Source organism: Anguilla anguilla, chromosome 5 (genome assembly GCF_013347855.1).
Source record: "Anguilla anguilla isolate fAngAng1 chromosome 5, fAngAng1.pri, whole genome shotgun sequence".
Classification (NCBI taxonomy): domain Eukaryota; kingdom Metazoa; phylum Chordata; class Actinopteri; order Anguilliformes; family Anguillidae; genus Anguilla; species Anguilla anguilla.
Genome location: NC_049205.1, coordinates 48,218,096 through 48,238,905, shown reverse-complemented (window position 1 = coordinate 48,238,905; position 20,810 = coordinate 48,218,096). Strand labels below are relative to the sequence as shown.

The 20,810-nt window shown below is 47.5% G+C and overlaps 1 protein-coding gene across 3 annotated transcripts in view; it reads right to left on the bottom strand.

Moving 5' to 3' along the window:
• Positions 1–20,810, bottom strand: part of lrrk1 (leucine-rich repeat kinase 1) — a 45,658-nt gene that overhangs the window by 4,674 nt on the left and 20,174 nt on the right. For all 3 annotated transcript variants that reach the window (XM_035418862.1, XM_035418861.1, XM_035418863.1), the window contains 19 exons: positions 20,674–20,803; positions 20,272–20,384; positions 18,911–19,125; positions 17,809–17,973; positions 16,642–16,814; positions 15,926–16,046; positions 15,672–15,831; positions 15,030–15,306; positions 13,818–13,989; positions 13,271–13,440; positions 12,427–12,566; positions 11,589–11,853; positions 9,511–9,680; positions 6,460–6,657; positions 5,421–5,698; positions 3,905–4,099; positions 2,901–3,052; positions 1,082–1,199; positions 630–746 (listed from right to left, as the gene is read on the bottom strand). In XM_035418862.1, the coding sequence (XP_035274753.1) occupies positions 630–746; positions 1,082–1,199; positions 2,901–3,052; positions 3,905–4,099; positions 5,421–5,698; positions 6,460–6,657; positions 9,511–9,680; positions 11,589–11,853; positions 12,427–12,566; positions 13,271–13,440; positions 13,818–13,989; positions 15,030–15,306; positions 15,672–15,831; positions 15,926–16,046; positions 16,642–16,814; positions 17,809–17,973; positions 18,911–19,125; positions 20,272–20,384; positions 20,674–20,803 (3,329 nt within the window). The remainder of the gene's footprint in view (positions 1–629; positions 747–1,081; positions 1,200–2,900; positions 3,053–3,904; positions 4,100–5,420; positions 5,699–6,459; positions 6,658–9,510; positions 9,681–11,588; positions 11,854–12,426; positions 12,567–13,270; positions 13,441–13,817; positions 13,990–15,029; positions 15,307–15,671; positions 15,832–15,925; positions 16,047–16,641; positions 16,815–17,808; positions 17,974–18,910; positions 19,126–20,271; positions 20,385–20,673; positions 20,804–20,810) is intronic.

The following is a 20,810-nucleotide window of genomic DNA, read 5'->3' as shown; positions in this document are numbered from 1 at the left end:
ATAATGGTCATGACAGGGACTTCAAAGGACAGAGGAAGGACAGGAGGAGGGGAGGTTATTAAGGCAACTTTCCTGTTTAACACAATAAAAGTCATTTTCCCACAGCAGTAAGCACAGCTAGCGATGTTCAACCAAAACCTAATTGCAAGGCGCTGTAACAGTATCGGGCTACGCCACGTACTTCCTGGAAAATCGGCTGCTGTTCTCACAATGCGATACCCAACTTGTCTGATATGGTGAGGTCCATAATCCCACCTCCAGGAAACGTAATGCAATCGGTGTAGTCACGGGGCATAGGAGGTTCAAATGTTCTTACTCATCCAGTAAATGCCAAACCATACGTACATGTTTCAATGCGAGCAGGAAGACCTCAGTAGCTTCACATTTTTACTGTTTCCCACAACACAGCAGTCAGCATCTGCTTGTGAGACAGACAAGTGGTGCAACCAGAATTTCTTTTCCTTCCTCATTTCCTCAAGCAACTCAGTGGTAACACCAGTACTGATGTTCGGTTACAAGTGTCCCACACAAAGCAGTTACCATTGTGTAGGATGAGGATTTAGAATGGGGTTATCTGATATCCACGTGTACCCCGCTTTGATGAACATCAGAGGGTTGGCGACACTCACATCTTTCTTGGCAGGCACAGTGAATATGCAGGAGACCACTGCTGGGCAGGACAGCTCCTTCTGGGGGTGGCTCAGAGGACACATGTCCTTCAGACTGTAGATGTATATATGCTGGTCCTATCGAAAGAGCACACTGTAATCAGCTCCTGTCATTTTGCAAATGTAGCGGGATGAGATTTCACAATGCACAAGCTTTTCTATCTTTTAAGCGATGGTAGGGTGGAGTCCGCTAGCATTCCAGGGCGTTTTATATGACAGTGCTGATAAATCTGCCTTGTACAATATTTAGGGATTAACCATGACTGCAACACTGTGAGGACCTCTAGAGTTAACCCTGACTGTGACATTGTGAAATCTCATTTATATGTACACCCCTCCAACACTGTAAACAGACCAAAAATTCTACATACAACGGCGTACTTTTTATAGTGAAAACGGTTCCAGAAGCTCACCTCAGTTGCGGTCCACAGCGAGCTTTCTACCTTCATCTGACAGCTGAGTTTGGGTCCTGGACAGGCCATTCGCCTCACTTCCACCAGGCCTTTCTCTATGTTCACCACAGAGTAATTCCTACAGAATAAATAACGTGAACATCAACACAAAGCAATAACAAACAATACATTATTCATCATGACATTATTACTAGCCCTTATTAGTAATTAAACATTTATTTTCTCCCTTATTTTTTTACTCCTCCATTTTGGAGTGCTCAGTCATATCTGGAGGTTAATCCCATAGCTATGACTTTCTCCATCACCTTCGGCGTAGTCTGAAGCATGTACAGCTAGCTACTTTCTGTTTCCAATTTCTACACAGCCACTGCAGTGGCTGCACAGTGATTATCTGGTGCTGGCAGACAACAAGAGTCTGACAACCAATCTGCTTAGCAGATGCCCTCATTCAGGGCTGGCTTACACAGCCAACATTGTAAATGTGATCGTTCTACAGTGATATTAACAAAAGGAATAAAGGTTTAATTCCACTATCAAAGTACGACTGCAGCACCACACACAGGAGTATCTTCGGCTTGATGTAAAGCTCTATGCCGTAACCAATAAAACACATCATTACACTGCAATTCCTATAGAGAACACTGAGCACATATTATCATGGTGGGCAATACTTTTTTTTTTAATAGTATTTTTTTATAGTTTTTTTATTTATAGCCCATATTAAAAACACCATACAGTGATAAATTGAATACCACAGTAGCAGAAATGAAAACCAATGAAAATACAGTACTTTATAATGCATTAGGAGATATTCCCAAGAATTGTATTTACAACACGGTAGATAATTTCAGGTATTTCAAAAGTTAAATGTTATGCTTCTAATCCTAAAGATTCTGATTTAGATCTCACTGCAGCCCTGACCCCCAAACAGTGAAGGATAAAACTGCACTTTTCGTGGTTTGGTTTAAGGCAAGAGAAATTGCCATCTAATGCAGAGGCAGTAGTTGGTTGAATTTGAAAGTTACTATCATCTGCGCACAATGAAACTTTTGATACCAAACCATTTATTTTAAAACAATAATTCTTACAGGAGACACACACTCACACACGCACACTACACAGGGGCCGCATTATGAAACCCAAGCCAGAAGAGCCAGATGTTGTCTCAAGGCTGGCTCATGTGACAGTAAAGCGGGTCAGCGGACGGACGTTAGTCCAGGTGGGACGCTGGGGTTTCGCGTTACAGCCGAGCCACCGGGCGCAGCTCTGCAGCGCGGTTCAGAGGGTGGGAGTGGCAGCTGGGACTCAGCTGCGCCTGGGCTTTTCTCATAGATTACTCAAGGAGAGGCAATACTTCTAATTACCAGCACCTGTGCCCAGAGATAAAAGCTCATTTCATAGCTCTAGGTATTATTGCTGGGCCACTTTACAGTACACAGTGGTGGCCCTGAACCAAAACAGCAATTACCCGCCCCACCTGGGAGCAAGCGTTGGAGTGTGCTCTTCTCTCTCGCCTCTTTCAAAAGTCATCCGCGCACGATCGTCACAGTTTCAACCCCCAATAAATGATATACATTCTATGCATGTATTCACACCCACTTAAGCACTTTGCCTGGTACACTCTAAAGGACTTGATTACATTTACATTTCGGTTTCTCACTGCATTAAGAGGAGTTGGGAGGAGAAAAGCAGGCCTATTGTTGGTTAAAACCCTGCTGCCTCTGAGCGGACGGGAAAGATGAATATCAGAGAAGCTCCCGCCGGCATATTGGGAACACCCTTCTTTACCGCCGGCCATGGTCGCGGCGGGGTGGCGTACCTTTTGTCCTTGTCCCCGTCCCAGAAGACGGCGCTGTGTCCCTGCTGCGAGGACAGGAACAGCTGGCTGTGCCTCTCGCAGGGCAGAAGGTACCGGAAGCAGGGGAAGCTGGGGTCCTGCATCTGTCGCAGCAGCGGCATGGCCAGGGGGCGCTGTCCCAGGGAAGCAGGCGTCAGAGCAGCACCTTTAAGCTCCCTTTGAACCTCAAGGAGCCACTATGCTTAACCGGTCTTTTATATACAGAGTAGGTCAGAGTGTTAAAGAGAGCGAGGTATGGATTTCCGGGAGCTTTTTATGTCTGCCTCAACTCCTTCAAACGAAATTCCTGTAAATTATGTAAGAGAGCAGCTGTCTGCCGGAACACGCTCGTATTTCAGGGAATCTCATTTCATCAAGACTTTGGCTTATATCTGGTGCTTTAAATGCATCACTTGTAAAATACAGGCCATATAAAACAGAAATTTGTTTGAATTAACAAACTGCAGTCCACAACTTGTGGGTACTGAATGCATAATCTTCAAGGATTGTTATTACAGTCGCAACAGCCAAATTTCCCATGAATTTCAACTACTTCGAAGATGGGATGGCATAATAGGCATATCGTTTACAAAATATTTTGTATCTGCATGGACATGCACTTGTGGATGTGTGTGGCAATGAATACCAGTGATTCTGAGCTAATACAATTATTTCGCCAGCGGGATTAAAGTATGAACCAGTATGTTAGCAATACAAACATGCCGATATTACCAGACAAGATTGAATTGATATCAAACTAAAGATCAAACAATCAGACAGACATTTCACAATGCACATTTTATATCCAAGCCTTCCAGAGGGCAGTAGAACAGTAGAGTTTTCCATTTCTCGAATGACGATTTTAGATTTGCGAAAGCCGCATGCTAATTTCTCACAGTAGTCAACCTGAAGTCTGTGGGCTAAAGTACACCAGGGGCTGAAAGCCTAATGCAGCCATATATTAACCAACAGGGGGCGATCCTCACCCTCTCCGGTTTGGTATCCCAGCATTCAACCATCAGGCTCTGCAGAAAGTAGAACTGCACCTCCTCTGGGCTGCCCAGCACGGGGCGGATGCCCTTGGACAGCTTTTTGGAGATCTGGAGCTGGTGATGGCCCAGGACGGGCCGACGCCCGGACAGAAGCTCGTACAGGACCATGCCGTAGGAAAACATGTCTACCTGCAGGACAGAGAGGACAGCCGGGTCAGTACAATCACAGAGCAACTCTGACGACTGCCACAGACAACAACAGTGTGGGTGATCACTATGTACAGTAACCCAATATGTCCGACACAGGAACAGAAGCTTCTGTTCTCACCAAGCCTGAAAGTATGGAAACTTAAACACGTTTATGAGTGGACATACAGATAAAAAAAAGGAAATCTGTCTTTTTTTCCCCCTTGTGAATGGAGCTGAAACTGGCATTACAAACCTGTGAGTATTCACAGGCAGATTTACTGCTGCTTGGAGACGGAAAGGACCATAAATACAGTTCTTAAAAATGCACCAGCCGTGGGTTTTCAAAGTACGTTTTAGATTACATCACTGTGTAAGTGTTTGAATCATGCAGGAAGTGTGCAGTCGCGCGTCTGGGCGGATTTGGTGAGCAAGGTTCCCCAACGTTTACCAGCAAGCACGCAGGCATGTCTCCAAACCCTTCAATGGATAATGCAGAGTTGTACATACACTATATTTAGATTACGGTGCAATTACAGCACACGGAGAACAACGAAGACGGAAAAATCAATGGGCTCAGCATTACTCTTTAATCAGGGGGAAGGAGTGGATGGAGGCTGGTGCTTTACTGGAGCTCTGCTTTTCCTTTGAGCGGTTCCCCGCAGAGGCAATGTGCTGAGGAAGATTTAAACCCCTGTAAAACACACGCTGGGAGTCGCTCTCAGGGGAGGCACACAAACCCCCTTCCACGTCAGCTGGGTTTATTAAACTCAAGACATAAAAAGGCCAGGGGTATAATGAACGTAGTGCTAGAGAGGGACAGAGTGGAGGAAGGAAGAAGGGAGAGAGAAAGACAGAGAGAGACAGAGAGACACAGAGAGAGAGACAGCAGATAAAGAGAGAGAGATTGGAAGGATTCCACATACCCTTCTTATTTACACACTGGAAAGCTCAAAGACAATGAACATGCAGGGCACTGTATCTGTGCGAGTACAGACCATTAGATATGAGAGTGCACTTTGAAGTATATCTCTCTAATCTCCCCTCAAAAGCCACTTAAGGCATGCCAATTCTCCAAACTGGTTTCTTTTACAAAGATGACTTGACTCTAGTATCTAATTGGAGCTTGGTGTTAATTTAGTAGCTTTTTTATTTTTATAAACAGGCAATTTATATCTGAAAATGTATCCCAGGAAAGGTTTGTGCACATACTGTACACAGACATTGTAAATTTGTAAATACTTTGCACGTTCATCCAAATGCTTGCTTTGAGCACTTTCTCACACAGAAAATAAAACCTGCACATAAAATGGATCTCAGGTACCTTCTCGTCATATACGATGCCCGGCTTGATTTCGGGGGCCTGGTAGCCTGGTGTGCCCTCCACGCCCAGCGCCCCCTCGTGGAACGACTGCCGGGAGATGCCGTAGTCCGAGAGCTTGATGTTGACCGGATCGTGCACCTCCAAGGACCAGACCAGGATGTTGTCGGACTTGAGGTCACAGAAGATGATGTTCTTCCTGTGCAGATAGGCCAGCCCTACTGCAATCTGATAGGCTGCCCTGAAGGTCAGCATGTGGCCCAGTGGCATGTACTGAGCCCCTGTGGACAGCAAGAGCCTGTTAAGGCTGTGGCATGTGTAGAAACCCCAGAGACTTGTAGACACTACACTGCACGACATACACACAAACTCAACTTAATGTTACTCAGCATTAAAATATAAAACAAGTAATGTCAGCCAAACTGATACGTATTCCCTTGAGCTCAATTTATTTTCTCATGTTCAAATACACACAACCTCTACTGAATGACGGTGTGTGTCTGTGTGCGTGCGAGTCTTGTTTGTGTGAAAAGAACAGTGCAGATTGTTTGGCAGTAAATAATAATGTCATACAATAGGGGGACAGAGCACAGCAAGAAAAACTGTGATTTGGAGATATGACCTGTGTGTGTGTGTGTGTGTGAGTGCGTTAAAAGAAGCAGTAAAGATTTTCCAGTCAAGCGGTAAGTGTAATATGATATAAAAGGACATAGGGGACCATATTAAAGCTGTGCTGCAGTGATGTTTATGTGTCTGTGTGAGTGTGTGTCTGTTGGATTAGAAGAAGCAGTAAAGATGTTCTAGTCATGCAGTAAGTCTGTGTAATATGATATAAAAGGACACAGGGGACCACATATGTGAAAGCTGCGATGATGTGATCTGTGGTGTGTGTGTGTGTGTGTGCGCGTGTGTGCCCGCTATGAGCAATATAATGCGTGCAGCCTCTGATGAACGAGGCCCTACAGTGCCATTGCACACTCAAGGGTGTTAGCGTGTTAGCGTGCGCGAGCGCCGCCGCGCGTGTGTGCGAACCGCGCCGTACCCTTGGCGTGCTCCTCCAGCACCGTGTTGAGGCTGCCCAGGGGCGCCAGCTGCAGGACGAAGCAGAGCGGGTGGACGCTGATGCCCAGCAGGGCCACGATGCACGGGTGCTGCAGCGAGTGGAGCATGCTGGCCTCCTGCCGGAACTCGGAGAAGTTCCTGCTGGCGTCCATCGACTGCAAGTGCTTGACCATGGTGTCTGCACGGGGGGGGAGAACGGCGACCACAGTGACTTCAGTTCCGCCTAATTACACGTTAGGAATGCGCAGCGGCCGGACCTCTCCTTACTGATAAATTACACGCCCTTCCCGCATGCTTTAAAATAAATCCAGCCTCGTGGGATCTCAGGGGAGGACGGGTTCAATAAATTGAAGGGAAAAACCTTGCTCACGGATGGACCAATCAGTCCAGAGAGGGCCCTCCCAACTGAGGAAAAAGCACTCCGGTCTCCTACCGTGGAGCAAAAACATAATGACCGGTGAAGCTGGGCAGATTTACACTTCGAGCGGCTTTAACGACCGGGCTTTGTGAAAGGTGTTTTACCGCACTGCTCAGGGGTTCCCGCTGCAGCGGTAATCCTTCATAAGGGGCCGTGTGTTTCTGTCAGGCTGCATGAAAAGGGCATGCTGTCGCCGGGCAGAACTGGGTTGGCCTGGTGTTCCCCGTCACCGTGACCCAAGGGGTTAACGCTCGAGGCTCCTTGGTCCGTCACACATATATGTTCTTACGTATATCTACAGTTTGTCCACATGAGAACTGGCCTCGATAGAAAAGAGGTTGAACCCTGAGCTTCTCCTTATAAATCTTCTCACTTTAAGAGTGGTCAGAGAGCAGAGGTCCTAGCAGTAGGTCTATCTGGAGTTGCTTTAGCAGTCAATCATACTACCCCTAACATGTAGCCTTCTGGATTTGGTTATATTCTACAACTAGAGTCATACCTGAAACAATTACCAAGCTAAACCTCACAATTGTTCCTTTACAAAAATAAAACTTGACAAAATCAACAACAGCTTGCACAGCATATTTAAAAAATCTATTTATTCATGAGTGTGTGCCGAGTGCGTGTACAAACTGAATAGTCTCGGCTTCCCGACAGACGAGCAAGGACAGTTTCTCTCCACCTCACTGCACCAGGGAATTTAATACAAAGGTAAAACATGCGTTACCGAACCAACTTTGAGAGTTCAGCGTCAGGTCAGACAAGGTTTCAGTGCCTGTCTGTTCCATGATGTCAGAAGAAAAAGTTAAATAGAAGCTTAGGTGTACAGCACTTTCTGCGCCCACCACATAAACTAACTTTGCTGCTTCCTGTCATTATTGTACAAGGACGGCACATCAGACAGCTGACATAAGGCACAGTGTTTCAGACACAACACAGCAAGTGATAGTTTAAATGGGCGCCCTGTTAGGCAGGATGGTACGCTTTCCGAATGTTAAAAAACTTAGTAATTTGCATGAAGTTTGCCACTATGCTAACACTGTGTGTGCTGTGGATTGTGTGTGGGTGGTAGCATTTGCCCACAAAAACTGCTGCCTGGACAGTTACAATGGAAATACCATATTTATCTGACAGTATGCAGCATTCAATCTGAAAAGTGATCAAAAAGTGCTGCATCAGGCATTATTCCAAAGAGACCACTCATAATGCAGCATGAAAGCAGTTTATTATGTTTATCCTAAAACATAATTTTGCAGCTAGAAAAGAGGCGTTTTATAGCAGTTGAGCAGCTAAAAGAGAAAGCACTCTGTGAATATTTTTGACATTGAACAATATATAAAATGTAATTTATTTTCTAATTCTGCAAACCTTGCACTGTCGTGAAAATTGTCTGGAGGTTTTTGTCTGTGTTGCAGTTTTGAGTGGCCTTTCCACGTGGCCCGTGTTTGTAATTCATCCACATCGACAAAGTGCAGATAATAAACGACAGAATAACAGCAGGAGGAAAACAGGGGACCGAGAGACTGGCTCGGGAGCTGAGTTATGGGTTTGAAGAAAGGAGAGAAGAGACAGAGAGATGCACTTAGAAAAGTGTGGCACAGTCTGGGGAATCATTAGAAGGCAGCACTGGACAGTTGTGTCCATTCTGACACAACCGGGGGCAGGGGGTGGCGGTAGCTGCTAATGGTGGACGCTGGGCTAAGAGCGGACGCTAGGCTAATTAGAAAAGGCAGTGGCAGCCTGATGAATAATGCCTGTTATAACTCTGGGAACATATCTCTGATCACTGCCAAGGTCACCAGCAGAGCAGAGATGTGACCAGACGGGAAGTGAAGGAGGGCGGGAGGGAGGGAGGGGAGAGAGCGAGAGAACTAGAAATAGAGAACAGAGCCACACAGGGTACTGAGGGTTGTGGGTGAGCAGGCAGTGTGCGAGAGCCAGATAGATAATGAAAGTTGACAGAGGAAAGAGAGTAGGAGGGAAAGGGGGGGGGGGATAAAAAGCAAAAGAATGAAAGAGGGAATGACAGAGAGACATGGATAGGGCTAAAGGAAAGCTAGAGGGAGCAGGACAGAGAGCAGAGCTGGGAGGTGGGTGAGACAGTGGATGAGGAGACAGACAGCAGCAGCTAAGGAGGAGAGGGAGAGGGGGATGGGGAGAACAGGGGAGAAACAGACAGACAGGATGTGTGCTTCGCTGTAAGCGCTCATTACAGTAAATGTGGGAGAGCAGCAGGGTCCCTGCAGCCCGTGCGCAGGCAGCTCATTTCAGGGTGATCGTGGGATGAGGCCGACGGCGGCTGCGGCGGGGAGCCCCCTGCCACCCACACCTCCCCCCGCCACCATTTCCTGTGATCACCCCACGACCGGGCGTTGGTAAGGACATTACATTTAGCAGATGCTCTTACACATCTTTTTGCATAGCGTTTACATTGCATCCATTTATACAGCAAGATATATACTGATGCAATGCAGGTTAAGTGCCTTTACAATGGCAGTGTCCTGAGAATCGAACCTGTGACCTTTTGGTTACAAGACTAGCTCCTTGCTCATTATACCACGCTGCCACCCCCAGGACCCGCCGCCACGGTCAGCACGCGTAACGGTGACGTACCTGTGCCGCGGTCCAGCGACTTCTGCCGGCACTTCTTGAAGTGGAAGCGCTTGACGGCCACGGGGAGCCCCCTGTACCTGGCCCTGTAGATGATGGTGCCGCTGCCCCCCTGGCCCAGGACGTCCTGCTCCTCCTCGCTGCACTCCAGCTGGCCCTTCTCCAGGAACAGGCTGGAACGACGGACAGCGCGGTCACACACCTCACCTGTCACACACACACACCCCCGTCCCCGTCCCCCGCTGCAAACAAGCCGCTCTTTCATCCTCCGACCGGCCCCGTGTGTGTGTGTGTGTGTCTGAGCTTTCAGGGATTACGGTCATCATCCGTTATCGTTTCTCTCCTGGGAGCCGCGCCGCCTGCTCCCTTTGATATGGGCTTTCAGAGGGACAGGGAAAATAATCACGCTGCTCCGAGGAGCGCCTTAAGCTAGCGTGCTGCTGGACAAAAAAGAAATGGTGTCCTGCCAAAAAAACCAGCTTCATATAGCGTTCCCGCTTAACGCTGCAACCCTGACCTTCCTTTCTCATCGGTACCATATGTATGCATTACCCAAAGGAAACACATTTTCATCTGGGGGCAGCATAAAGCCAACAAATGGATTAAAATCTTCCTTTGATGGACCACCATAAATATCGTATATATGGCAGGACATGCATTTACTTTGTAATCTCAAGGCTGCAGTTGTGGCTTTCACAATGCAGGAAATGGATATTTAGCGAAGGTTTCCTCGTTCCTTGGAATTACAGAATGTTAGTGCGATTGCGTAAATATTTAGTGCAATTGTTGATCCTTCGCTGGAAATACAAAACCACCCTGTGACATTTTGTCATAATCCTCTTGTATAAGCCGTGTAGCTGTCAAAATAAGACAAATCGGTGATGAGGGTTGAATGCACAGCACACATTTCCCTCCAGAATTACATTAAAGATCTTATAGGCCATCTAGTTCTGTGCATTGAAAATGTTTATCCTGGATGCGTTTCACATTTATTTAAGTTTTGCTTTACTGCCTCGCATAAGATCATAGGAATAATATACTTTCCCATATGAGCTTGATCAGTTAAATCAAGAACAGAATTCCTTGGCAAAACCGCTTGATATGATTAGCCCTGTAAAAACATTCCATTGGAAGTATGCATAAATCCGCTTGACATGTAGCATATGTGTACACATGAGCAGTACATGGGCAAGTAGCCCATAAAACATTGCAGATTATACACTACTTTGGAAAGGATAATGTAGGGGATATAAATTCTTAAATCTTACACATTGCACTGTGAATGTCTCCAGATATTTTGAAAGAAATTTTATGAGAATAAGACCAGATGTGGTGCTGGTAAGCTGCTGGTAGTGTAGAAGTGAACTGGGAGGCTAGCATGTGCAAGAGTGAGAGGATACTGTGCTGGGAAGTGTGAAAGGGTGTCACTGTGAAGGGGTGAGAGGGTGTGAGTGTGAAAGGGTGAGAGGGTGTGAGTGTGAAAGGGTGAGAGGATGTGAGTGTGAAATGATGAGAGGGTTTCAGTGTGAAAGGGTGAGAGGGTGTCAGTATGAAAGGGTGTGAAAGGGTGAGAGGGTGTGAGTGTGAAAGGGTGAGAGGGAGTCAGTGTGAAAGCGTGAGAGGGTGTCTGTGTGAAAGGGTGAGAGGTTGACAGTATGAAAGGGTGTGAAAGGGTGAGAGGGTGTGAGTGTGAAAGGGTGAGAGGGTGTGAGTGTGAAATGGTGAGAGGGTGCCAGTGTGAAAGGATGAGAGGGTGTGAGTATGAAAGGGTGAGGTGGTTTGAGTGTGAAAGGATGAGAGGGTGTCAGTGTGAAAGGGTGAGAGGGTGTCTGTGTGAAAGGGTGAGAGGTTGTCAGTATGAAAGGGTGTGAAAGGGTGAGAGGGTGTGAGTGTGAAATGGTGAGAGGGTGCCAGTGTGAAAGGGTGAGGCGGTGTAAGTGTGAAAGGATGAGAGGGTGTCAGTGTGAAAGGGTGAGAGGGTGTCAGTGTGAAAGGGTGAGAGGGTGTGAGTGTGGGAGAGGGTGTGAGTGTGAAAGGGTGAGAGGGTGTGAGTGTGAAAAGGTGAGAGGGTGAGTGATTACCGTGCTGGGAAGTCGGTCATGAAGATCTCAGGAACCAGCTCCTGCAGGGGCACGGGCCGCTCGGGGTGGTTGGGACAGATCACATGGTCTTTCTCCACCGCGGTCATCACGCAGTGCTCCATGTTGAAGTAGTGCACGGGGCTGGGGCTGGGGCTGGGGTCCACAGGCAGATCCTCACCCTTCTGCTCGGCCGTGGCGGCGCAGTCGGGGCAGGGGGCGTACTGCTCTATGAGCAGCGTACCGTCGCTCTCACTGGCCGTCAGGGCTGCACAGAAACAGCATCGGCACCTTGTTCACCGCAGACCTCACAGACAAATCTAAAGACTGTGTAACTCCTTAGACTTAGTGGTCTCCAAAAAGATATGAGAATAGTGAGATTGAGCTGATTTCATTTTTCAGAGAAACTCACGAGCAGCCACTAGAACTTCAGGCTCCGCGGCCTGATTAATGAGACAATGCGTCTGGGTGAATGCTGGCAAACGAACACGCTCGCTTCCCGTTGGCGTAGCTCTGCTGTGACTCAGCCTTATTGGAGTTTTTCACGGTCGCGCGCTCACATGAGTACGGCGGCGGTGTTTGGACGCACCTGTCGCGTGTGTGTGTGTGTGTGTGTGTGTGTGTGTGTAATGGGCCGGGCCCGGAGTGCGGCCGGCTCCCCGACAGCGCCGTGAAATTGTGAGGCAAAACAAAACCGGGGTGTGTGATCGTTCCCTCCCTCTAAATGAGGCGGAGCGAATGCCGGCAGGCGGGCGGGGGCAGGGGTGGGGTGGGGGGAGGGGTGTGGTGGTGCAGGGGGTGGGGGGAAATAATGGCGGAGATAATGAGCCGCGACTCTCACCGGGAAACCACTGCTCTATCAGGGAGTTGACGTGATCGGTGATGAAGGCCATGGCGGAGAAGTCTCGCGTCTCCGACTGGCAGATGATCTTGATGCCCCCGCTCTTCTTCCTCTTCCAGTTGACGTCAGAGGACTCCACGCTGCGGGAGAGAAAGAGAGAGTGAGAGAGAGGGAGGGAGGAAGCGGGGCAGGGGTCACCAAGCGGCACTAATCTCCCCGGCAACCAGCGCTGGCTTCACAGGCCTGCGGAGTTCATACGCATTACCCCCGTGCCCGTATTTACGCCTGGGCAAATTGTCCTGATGTTAAACAAAATCACCCGCAATTCCGGCTGCAGTCGACTGCTTGATGCAGAACAGAAGTGGCTGCTGCAGTCTACACATCAGCACATTGCTCTTCCACTGTCAAATTACACATGTCTCGCCCCTTTAACTTCCTTCTTCTACATATTCATTGGCTGTTTTTTTGTCCAAATGATGATGTGCTAATAAACAAAATCACGGAGCAGTTGATGAAGCAGGCCACTATCCACCAAAGACTAATAAATGCTTAATTGCACTCAGTAACACTCAGTTAGGTGCTTTTGTCTACCATAGAGAGTCTGGGGAACATACATGCTCTAAAATATCAAGAGCATCACAAGTCTCACAACATTTTAAACATTTTTAAAACATTTTAAAAAACATTTTAACAACACGATTGGGTTTTTTGCAGTTTCCCTACTGGATCTATCATCTGACTTCGGCCATAATATTACAGACGTGTACTGAAGATTCATTTTTGGGTAAATGTGTGCGGGTTTCTATCTTAGCGTGGCCCGGGATGACAGCAGCCCAGGTTGTACCTTAAGAACCCCCCATCGAACGTGACCAGCAGCCCCTCCTTCCAGTAGATGGTCTGGCTGCGTCTGACGCGGAACGTGCTGCACCTGCTCCTCTGCTGGTTGCCCGCGAAGCTGTAAATGACCGTGTTGCGGTTCCTCAGGCTCCTGGCGTTCTTTCTGTTCTCGAAAGTCTGAAACCAGAAGAGGAAAAAAAATCTAACTGTCTTAATCCCCTTAATATCCTTGTTCACCATTAGCTCTGAACAAGCAATAAAGAAAAAATAAAAAAATCACTCCCAGGAAAAAAAGCAGCCAAAGGGCCAGTGTTTGCTTTGCGCTCTCCTTGCTGGTCTCTCCCACAAGTCTGTGGTCTGGATTTCATTGAAATTCGTCTTTAAATTTGACTCATACAAATACGTACTTTTGCAAAGTTAAGCAATCGCCAAAATTAACTCTCCAAACTGTGCTTGCAAGGGAAGAAAATAAATGGCAATGAAATACATTTTCTTGCGAAATCAAAGCTACGGATAGAAGCTGACTAATTCCAGGCCGGTATGTTGCTCAGTACCTGGAGATCCATCTCGGTCAGGCTTATCAACATCCTGGCAATGAAGCGCTCCCAGAATCCCGCTGGGACGAAGCTCATCTTGAAGAGGCGCTGGATAGTGTTAGCGGTCTGTTGGCGGAAGCCGTAGATGTCCATGGCTGGCTTAGGGGGCAGGAGGTGAGGGAGCAGGTAACTGGGGACGTACAGAGAGGAAGGGACCGTGAACAGCTGACTTCACCTTGTGAGAGCTGGATGGATCCATTGAGTAGTACAGCACATAGCAAATGATGGAATAGTCAGGGTGGGGCCAATATGCAGATCTGCTTTCCAAAAACGCTTAAAACGCTACATTTTCCCCATTAAAACAGAACACACTGGGGATAAAGTACAAAGAAGCAAGGATTAAAAATAGATGGGAGAAAAGAGGGTTTTACTGTACTGTAAAATATATTACCCCTGACTAACTGTAGACACACAGAATATGCATGGATGAGCTTCTCAGAGCAGGTAATAGAAGCAAAGATCCATGGGGTGTTGAAGACAAGGCTTGACCCAGTGCTACATGCTCTCTAGACAGAAGGCAAAGTGAGAAACCTAAATGGGCTGCCAGGCTAGACGTCCAGTAATCTCAAGTTCTCAAGTTTTTAGGGTATACAGTACAGAACTGCATGCCTCAGATCCATTTAGCTTTCTAGGAATCAACTTAATTTGACTTAAGTGGTCAGAAAGCCATGCTTTAAAACTGGCAGCATGTTTTTCTTCCAGGTTGCATTATGTTGCTCAGGCATATAGTACATTAGACAATGGGCAGCTTTGAGCACAGTGCCATGAATACTCAGACACCACTACAACGATCACACAGAAGCACAAACTAAAGAATGCCTAAGCCGTATTATACCTTTTAGATATTTTTCACTTTTCTATGCCTCAACTTCAAACTTTAGAAACAAACATTCAAATGTCAGCACAAAAATAGCATAAAGGAATGTTCTGCATAGGAATGACTTTTTGACGCTGTCTCCTCAGAGCATGACATACATTATTCACACGTGTTATTACAGTACTTTGACGTAACATTGTCTAGCTTTTTCCATTTCCTTTGTGAAGGCTGGAAGTTCCTTTACAGTGAAACACTCTGAATGCTGTGTTCCCTGGAGCTGCTGAAAGATTTACACGTCGCATAAACCAGAAGGCATGCACCGCAGCGCGCGGAGACCAGAACGCGGGCCCCACCTGTCGCTGGCCACGGGCAGGGCGATCTCAAACTTGGCCAGGAACTGGAAGTACTGCTCCTCGGTCTGCTGGGTGAAGCCGGTCCCCACCAGCAGCATGCGCAGGTCCTCGGCCCGGATGACGCCGTTGCGCGCCACCGAGCGCGAGCTCTTGATGTGGACGATGCGCTCCAGACATTCCGAGAGCCACACCGGGTCCAGGAAGTACAGCTTGCACAGGCCGTGGCTGGTGTCCGGGAAGTGCAACAGGGTGCCCGTCTCAATCAGGAAGCTGATGGCTGCGGGGAAGCCATCGCGGTCAATTGAATAGGTGCTCTGATGCAAATGGAATTTCATCTTTGACTATTTGGTAAACATTACTTAAATACACATACGGCTTATTTATGCTAAGGGTTCTCTGAAAATAAGTATTCTCAAGTAAAAAAACTAATGTAGATGTACATCTATCATTATATATAGTGTCCAGCTGGATGTACGACAGGTACAAATACACAAGTATATGGCCCTGGGCAGGCAGATTTATGGTATGTCAAGCATGGTTGGTCCTGAATGTTATTTTCTGGTGTAAGCAAACTTTGATGTCTCCGAAGGTCAGACACAGCCAAAGGCGGAGTTTATTGTGAAGTAAACTGCAGCGAGGTACCGGACTGCGGGTCCTCGTATTCCTTGATGTCACTGCCGGGGTCCTGGTGGATGACCTGCTCCAGCTGGAGGTCGGTCAGGTACTGCACCTCATCGTCGGCTTCCCTCCGCTCGCGCTCCGCGATCACCGCGTCCTGCAGGACCAGGTAGCTTTTAGGGATCTGCAAGGACAGGCAGGGGGGAGTGAGGGACACGGGCCAGACTCCATGAGCGTTGAGCGTTCTGTCCGTGGGGCGCGATGTCGGCGACACCCACCAGCCTCCCAACCACTTTCTGGCAACTGGAGGAGCCGTTGGTGTCCTTCATGTAGCAGGACACCTGGTAAATGAGCCTCCTCAGTCCGTCCAGGCCCTCCAGAGTCTTACACGACACTTCGCTGGGAAACACATTAGGGAAGGTGTGAATCATTGTTATACTGAATAAGTTCCCAGTGAGCAACAGCCCAAATCTAGACAGAATCTAGATGTCTAGAGGGATGTAAATCTAGGTTGAGAGATGTTTTTTACATAAATGGACAAGGTTAGCTCAGGTTCCCTCCCTCTCTCTCCAATTTAGCTCAGGCTTTACCCGATTATAGCCTGGCAATGTCCTGGTTGGCTAGAAAGCTTTCACTTTTCAACCAACTGCAGTCGAGATTTCACCAAACGTCTAGATGGTACATAGCTAAATTAGAGCGAACCTGAACTAACATAGACCGTTAATGTCAAAACATCCCTCAACCTACATTTCCACCCCTGTAGACATCTAGATTATGTCTACATTCGGGCTTGTGCTCACTGGGTTAGCTGCACTAAATTGTTTTACAGTTTATAATGCTATAATGAGCTGCTTAAAGGCACTTGTGAGTAAAGAGTGAAATCTGAAAATTGACTACCTAATAACTTGCTGTGGGAAAACCTAGCCGATGTCTTATTTAAGCCAGGGAAAGCTCCAGTAACAGAGTCCTCATAGTAAGGAATAAGGGTACTGACTGCAGGTGCTTCCAAGTGATGTCCGGATAGCCGCTGGCCCTGGCGCCGGAGGGTGATCGGCAGAGCGCTAGGATGTAGGCACGGAGAGTGGCGATCCTCTCGGTCCGGAACTTGGTGTCGATGAGGTCTAGGTGCGTGCCGATCACCACCACAGCGGAGTTAGGGGCTCGGGCCTGGTGGGTAGACCAGATCGTACCCAAAAAAAAGATTCATTAAACAGGCTCCATTATATACTCCCTGGAGGACTCAGAGCATTCTTATTAATTTCCTGTGGAACGGGCAACCTGCCCAAAGTAAACAATAGAAGAAGAAAAAAGCACTGCAGCTGCTCACAGCCCTTAAATCACAGGTCTCATTCACACAGTAAGACTCCTGGAAGCCCTTCCATTTAACTGTGTTCACTATCATACAGGAACAGCCTGCAAACCCAAACAGTACTAACATCAGGAGTTACGCTGATATACTTCCTAATTTGCAAAATCATCATGATTTATAATGGAATAATTACAGCAAAATTAAACGCATCAAAATTATTCATTGGAATCATTTACATGCAACATGTGTAGATGCTGATTACACATGTTACATGTAAATGTGCATTATATTATTATATACAGCACATTAACTTGAATTCATTAATATGATTTTCCAGTGCGTTGCACTTGAGCACAAGACAAGTGCAAGAAAAGTGTGGTGTTAATGGTAGAGACGGTGTGGTGTTAATGGTAGAGATGGAGTGGTGTTAATGGTAGAGATGGAGTGGTGTTAATGGTAGAGATGGTGTGGTGTTAATGGTAGAGATGGAGTGGTGTTAATGGTAGAGATGGTGTGGTGTTAATGGTAGAGATGGAGTGGTGTTAATGGTAGAGATGGTGTGGTGTTAATGGTAGAGATGGAGTGGTGTTAATGGTAGAGATGGTGTGGTGTTAATGGTAGAGGAGGTGTGGTGTTAATGGTAGAGATGGTGTGGTGTTAATGGTAGAGGAGGTGTGGTGTTAATAGTAGAGGTGAGGGCCTCCAGCCCAAACCCACAATGAGCTTCTATGTCCCGGGGTGAGAGAGGACACGGCGACTGACCCCGGGGCCGCGGCGGGATGACGAAGAGCAGAGCGTTAATAAAGAGACAAACGGGTTGGGAGAGAGCGGCGGCGGGTGCCCCTCCCTTACCTCAATGTTTAATAACCAGGACTGCAGGTTAGCCACGGCCTCCTCGCCCAGGGCCAGGTTCCATATGACTACATACACCGCCTTGTCCGTGAAGAAACACTGATTGACTGTAGACATGCTGGCAGGGCCCCCGATGTCCCACACATTGAACTCCACTGAATCCACCTATTCACACACAGATAAGAACAAACCGCTGTGTAGTCCGCAAAAGAAGGGCCTCAAGGACACCCCTGGCTAATTATAACCTGGCAGCTCCATTCGCTGTTTTATTTAGAGCCACCTTGCATTATTTCAGAGGTAAACTAGCCCAGTTAATGCATTTTACCTCAGAGGAACTTAATTAACAAAGCACTGAACATTTTAAAGGAAAAAATCAGTAAATGTTCATTTTTACGGTATAACATGGGACTGCTTTTGGATTAAAATATTCTAAACTATTTGCTGAAGTGTGTGAAGTAGCAACAGAAAACCCTGGTGAAACAACACAAGAGGATTTCTGCCATGCAAAAAAATTAAGGCTGGATTACTAACACTCTTAAATGAAGTGAGAATACCATAAATCACAGGAAGGCTGGGATCGTTAAACAGCCTTTGCTATGCTAAAGTAGTCCCCGAGGATACTGCAAGTAAAACTCTCCCTCTCCTTTCTCCTCTGCCTCGAGACGGACAGGAAGCTGACTCAGGCCTTTCTGGGAAATGAAATCAGTCCACTTGAGGAGGGTCTGGAGTCCCAGACAGAAATTCCTCGCTCAGACATCTTGCTCAGAATCTCACAGTCAAAACGTTATTAATTCTCCCCTTCTGTGGTCAAGCCGAATGCATTCACGACCAAATAAGGATACTATACTGGTTTTCGAAAATTCCATTACAGAAACTGTAATGGAGAAAACGTTGGCCCAGCCCCTTAATGGTCAATGCTGATCCTGTGCCTGCAGGCATAACCTGGTTTTTAGGCTTGAATGTAAGTTTGGGTAACATTTACCAGCATCTACATCACTATGGAAACCAAGAAGGGAAAGTTCTTCTCCACTAAAAACAGGCGAGATTCTGTCCTGGATTCATAACTGGGAGGGAGTGGGAAGGATGGCGGTGGGAGTCTCACATTGGTTTTGACTCCGCTGGGCCTCTCCAGAGTCCAGGCTGAGGTCCGGATGCTGGAGTCCAGGGGGAGGAACTGGCCTACCCGGCCCGTCTGCAGGGCCTCCAGGAGGGTGGTCTTGCCCTGTCGGGGCGGTCCCACCACGATCATCTTCAGCAATTTGCAGGGCTCCGCTTTCCTCAAATGGGCCCTCAGATAGCCCAGCACAGCCGCGGGTCCTGGGGAGAGGGGCCAGGGAGACAGCTGCACTGGAGGGGTGTGGTCTCACAGAACAATGTAGCATAGCTACAACGAGCCAGTAATCTCCACAGCAAAACACAATGATTGGCTCATATCGGCTAGTCATGGATAACATGTGGCAACCCCTCCCATTTTTGGGTTCAAGAAAGCGGACACTGCCATCACTAGTTTACACTGCACTAAAGAGTTCCCAGTACTGACAGGACTTCAAGCTAAAGTGCCCAAATCATTGCATTTGAGAGATCTCTGATCAGTTTCCAGTTTGAATTCTATCCAGTGTGTTTTTAAAAAAATTTTTTATATTGTTCAGGCTTTTTGTCAACAATCCCACCATTTTAAGGCTGCTGCCAGGTTTAAAATAGCGTTGGTGCTATTGGTAAGTTCACAACTGCGACACCTTTGCATGGTACTACACTCAAGACATGAAATAAAATAGTGCAAGGTATTCTGGGATTTGTAATTCCAATGGTCTTGAGGCCTGCCTATTGTTTTTGAGAATGTGATTGTCCCACGGACAGGCTGGCGGTCACACTCATTGGCAGACGCTTGATCAAACACCCTGCCTTCCCATTTGTGTTGCCACAGCACAATGCTGAGGAGACCAGTGTCTGCGTGTGCCGCCTTTGCCTGTGACAGAAGCAGCATGATGAAGCAGCGATAAGGATGTCAATTTCCATTCATTCCCAAAGGCTGGGGAATTACACTGTCAGCAGTGCGATCCTATCAGGGGGAGGCCAGGGAATTTGGTTAAAGACATTTGGCTATGGTGGGAGCGCTCTGCTCTGTCTTGTGACTCTAATGCATGACGTATAGGACAGGGGCTGTAATTAACAGTCATGACACAGATCTTGCGGTTTGTTGCAAATAATAACATTTCTTATCTCATAAACCAGAAAAACATTTTTTCCCGTTGACGACAAGTAATGGCGATTGGCAACGGTTTCTGGAAGGCTGAGCAGGCTGACATTTTCTATAATCGTTAATCTGCCCCAGACTAAATATTAAAACAAACTGAAATTTAAGGGAAGCCCTTCTCATGTCCCGGGGCTGACGTGAGAAGGACAGAACAGGGCTGACCCCGCTCACAGGCACGCAGGGTGACCCTGCAGCGCTCACCGCCCTACCTTCCTTTTTGACCTCGGGCGGGATATTGCTGATGTTAAGGTCTTCGATGTCGAGTTGCCAGAGATTAGACAGCTGTCCCAGCTCAGACGGCAGCTCTCGGATTCCCGGATTACTGTGCGGAACATGACACAAGGGCCTCAGCGTTCTGGAGCCGGATCCGCTAAGTAGCACCAGCTACAGTCACGCTCGTCTGAGACGTAGCATGTGCCAACACAGCCCTGATCAGTGAATTAAATCTCCCGCCTTTTAGCCTAGGGAGGTATCAGTCTGTATTTCAATAAGGCAATCCATGATTAAACCAATCACATTCAGCAGTATCCAAGGTAGTGTAACACCAGTTCAAATTGGGCTGATCTACATCTCCCAAGAAACCTTCACACCAGGGCAGGAGAGGGACTTACTTGGAAAGGTAGAGCTCAGAGAGGTTCCTCAGACTGCACACAGACTGCGGCACTGACTCCAGCTGGTTGTCGTTCAAGAAAAGCACTTCCAGCGAATCCCGCAGTATTGTGGAAAATTCGATGGTAGATGCTACAAT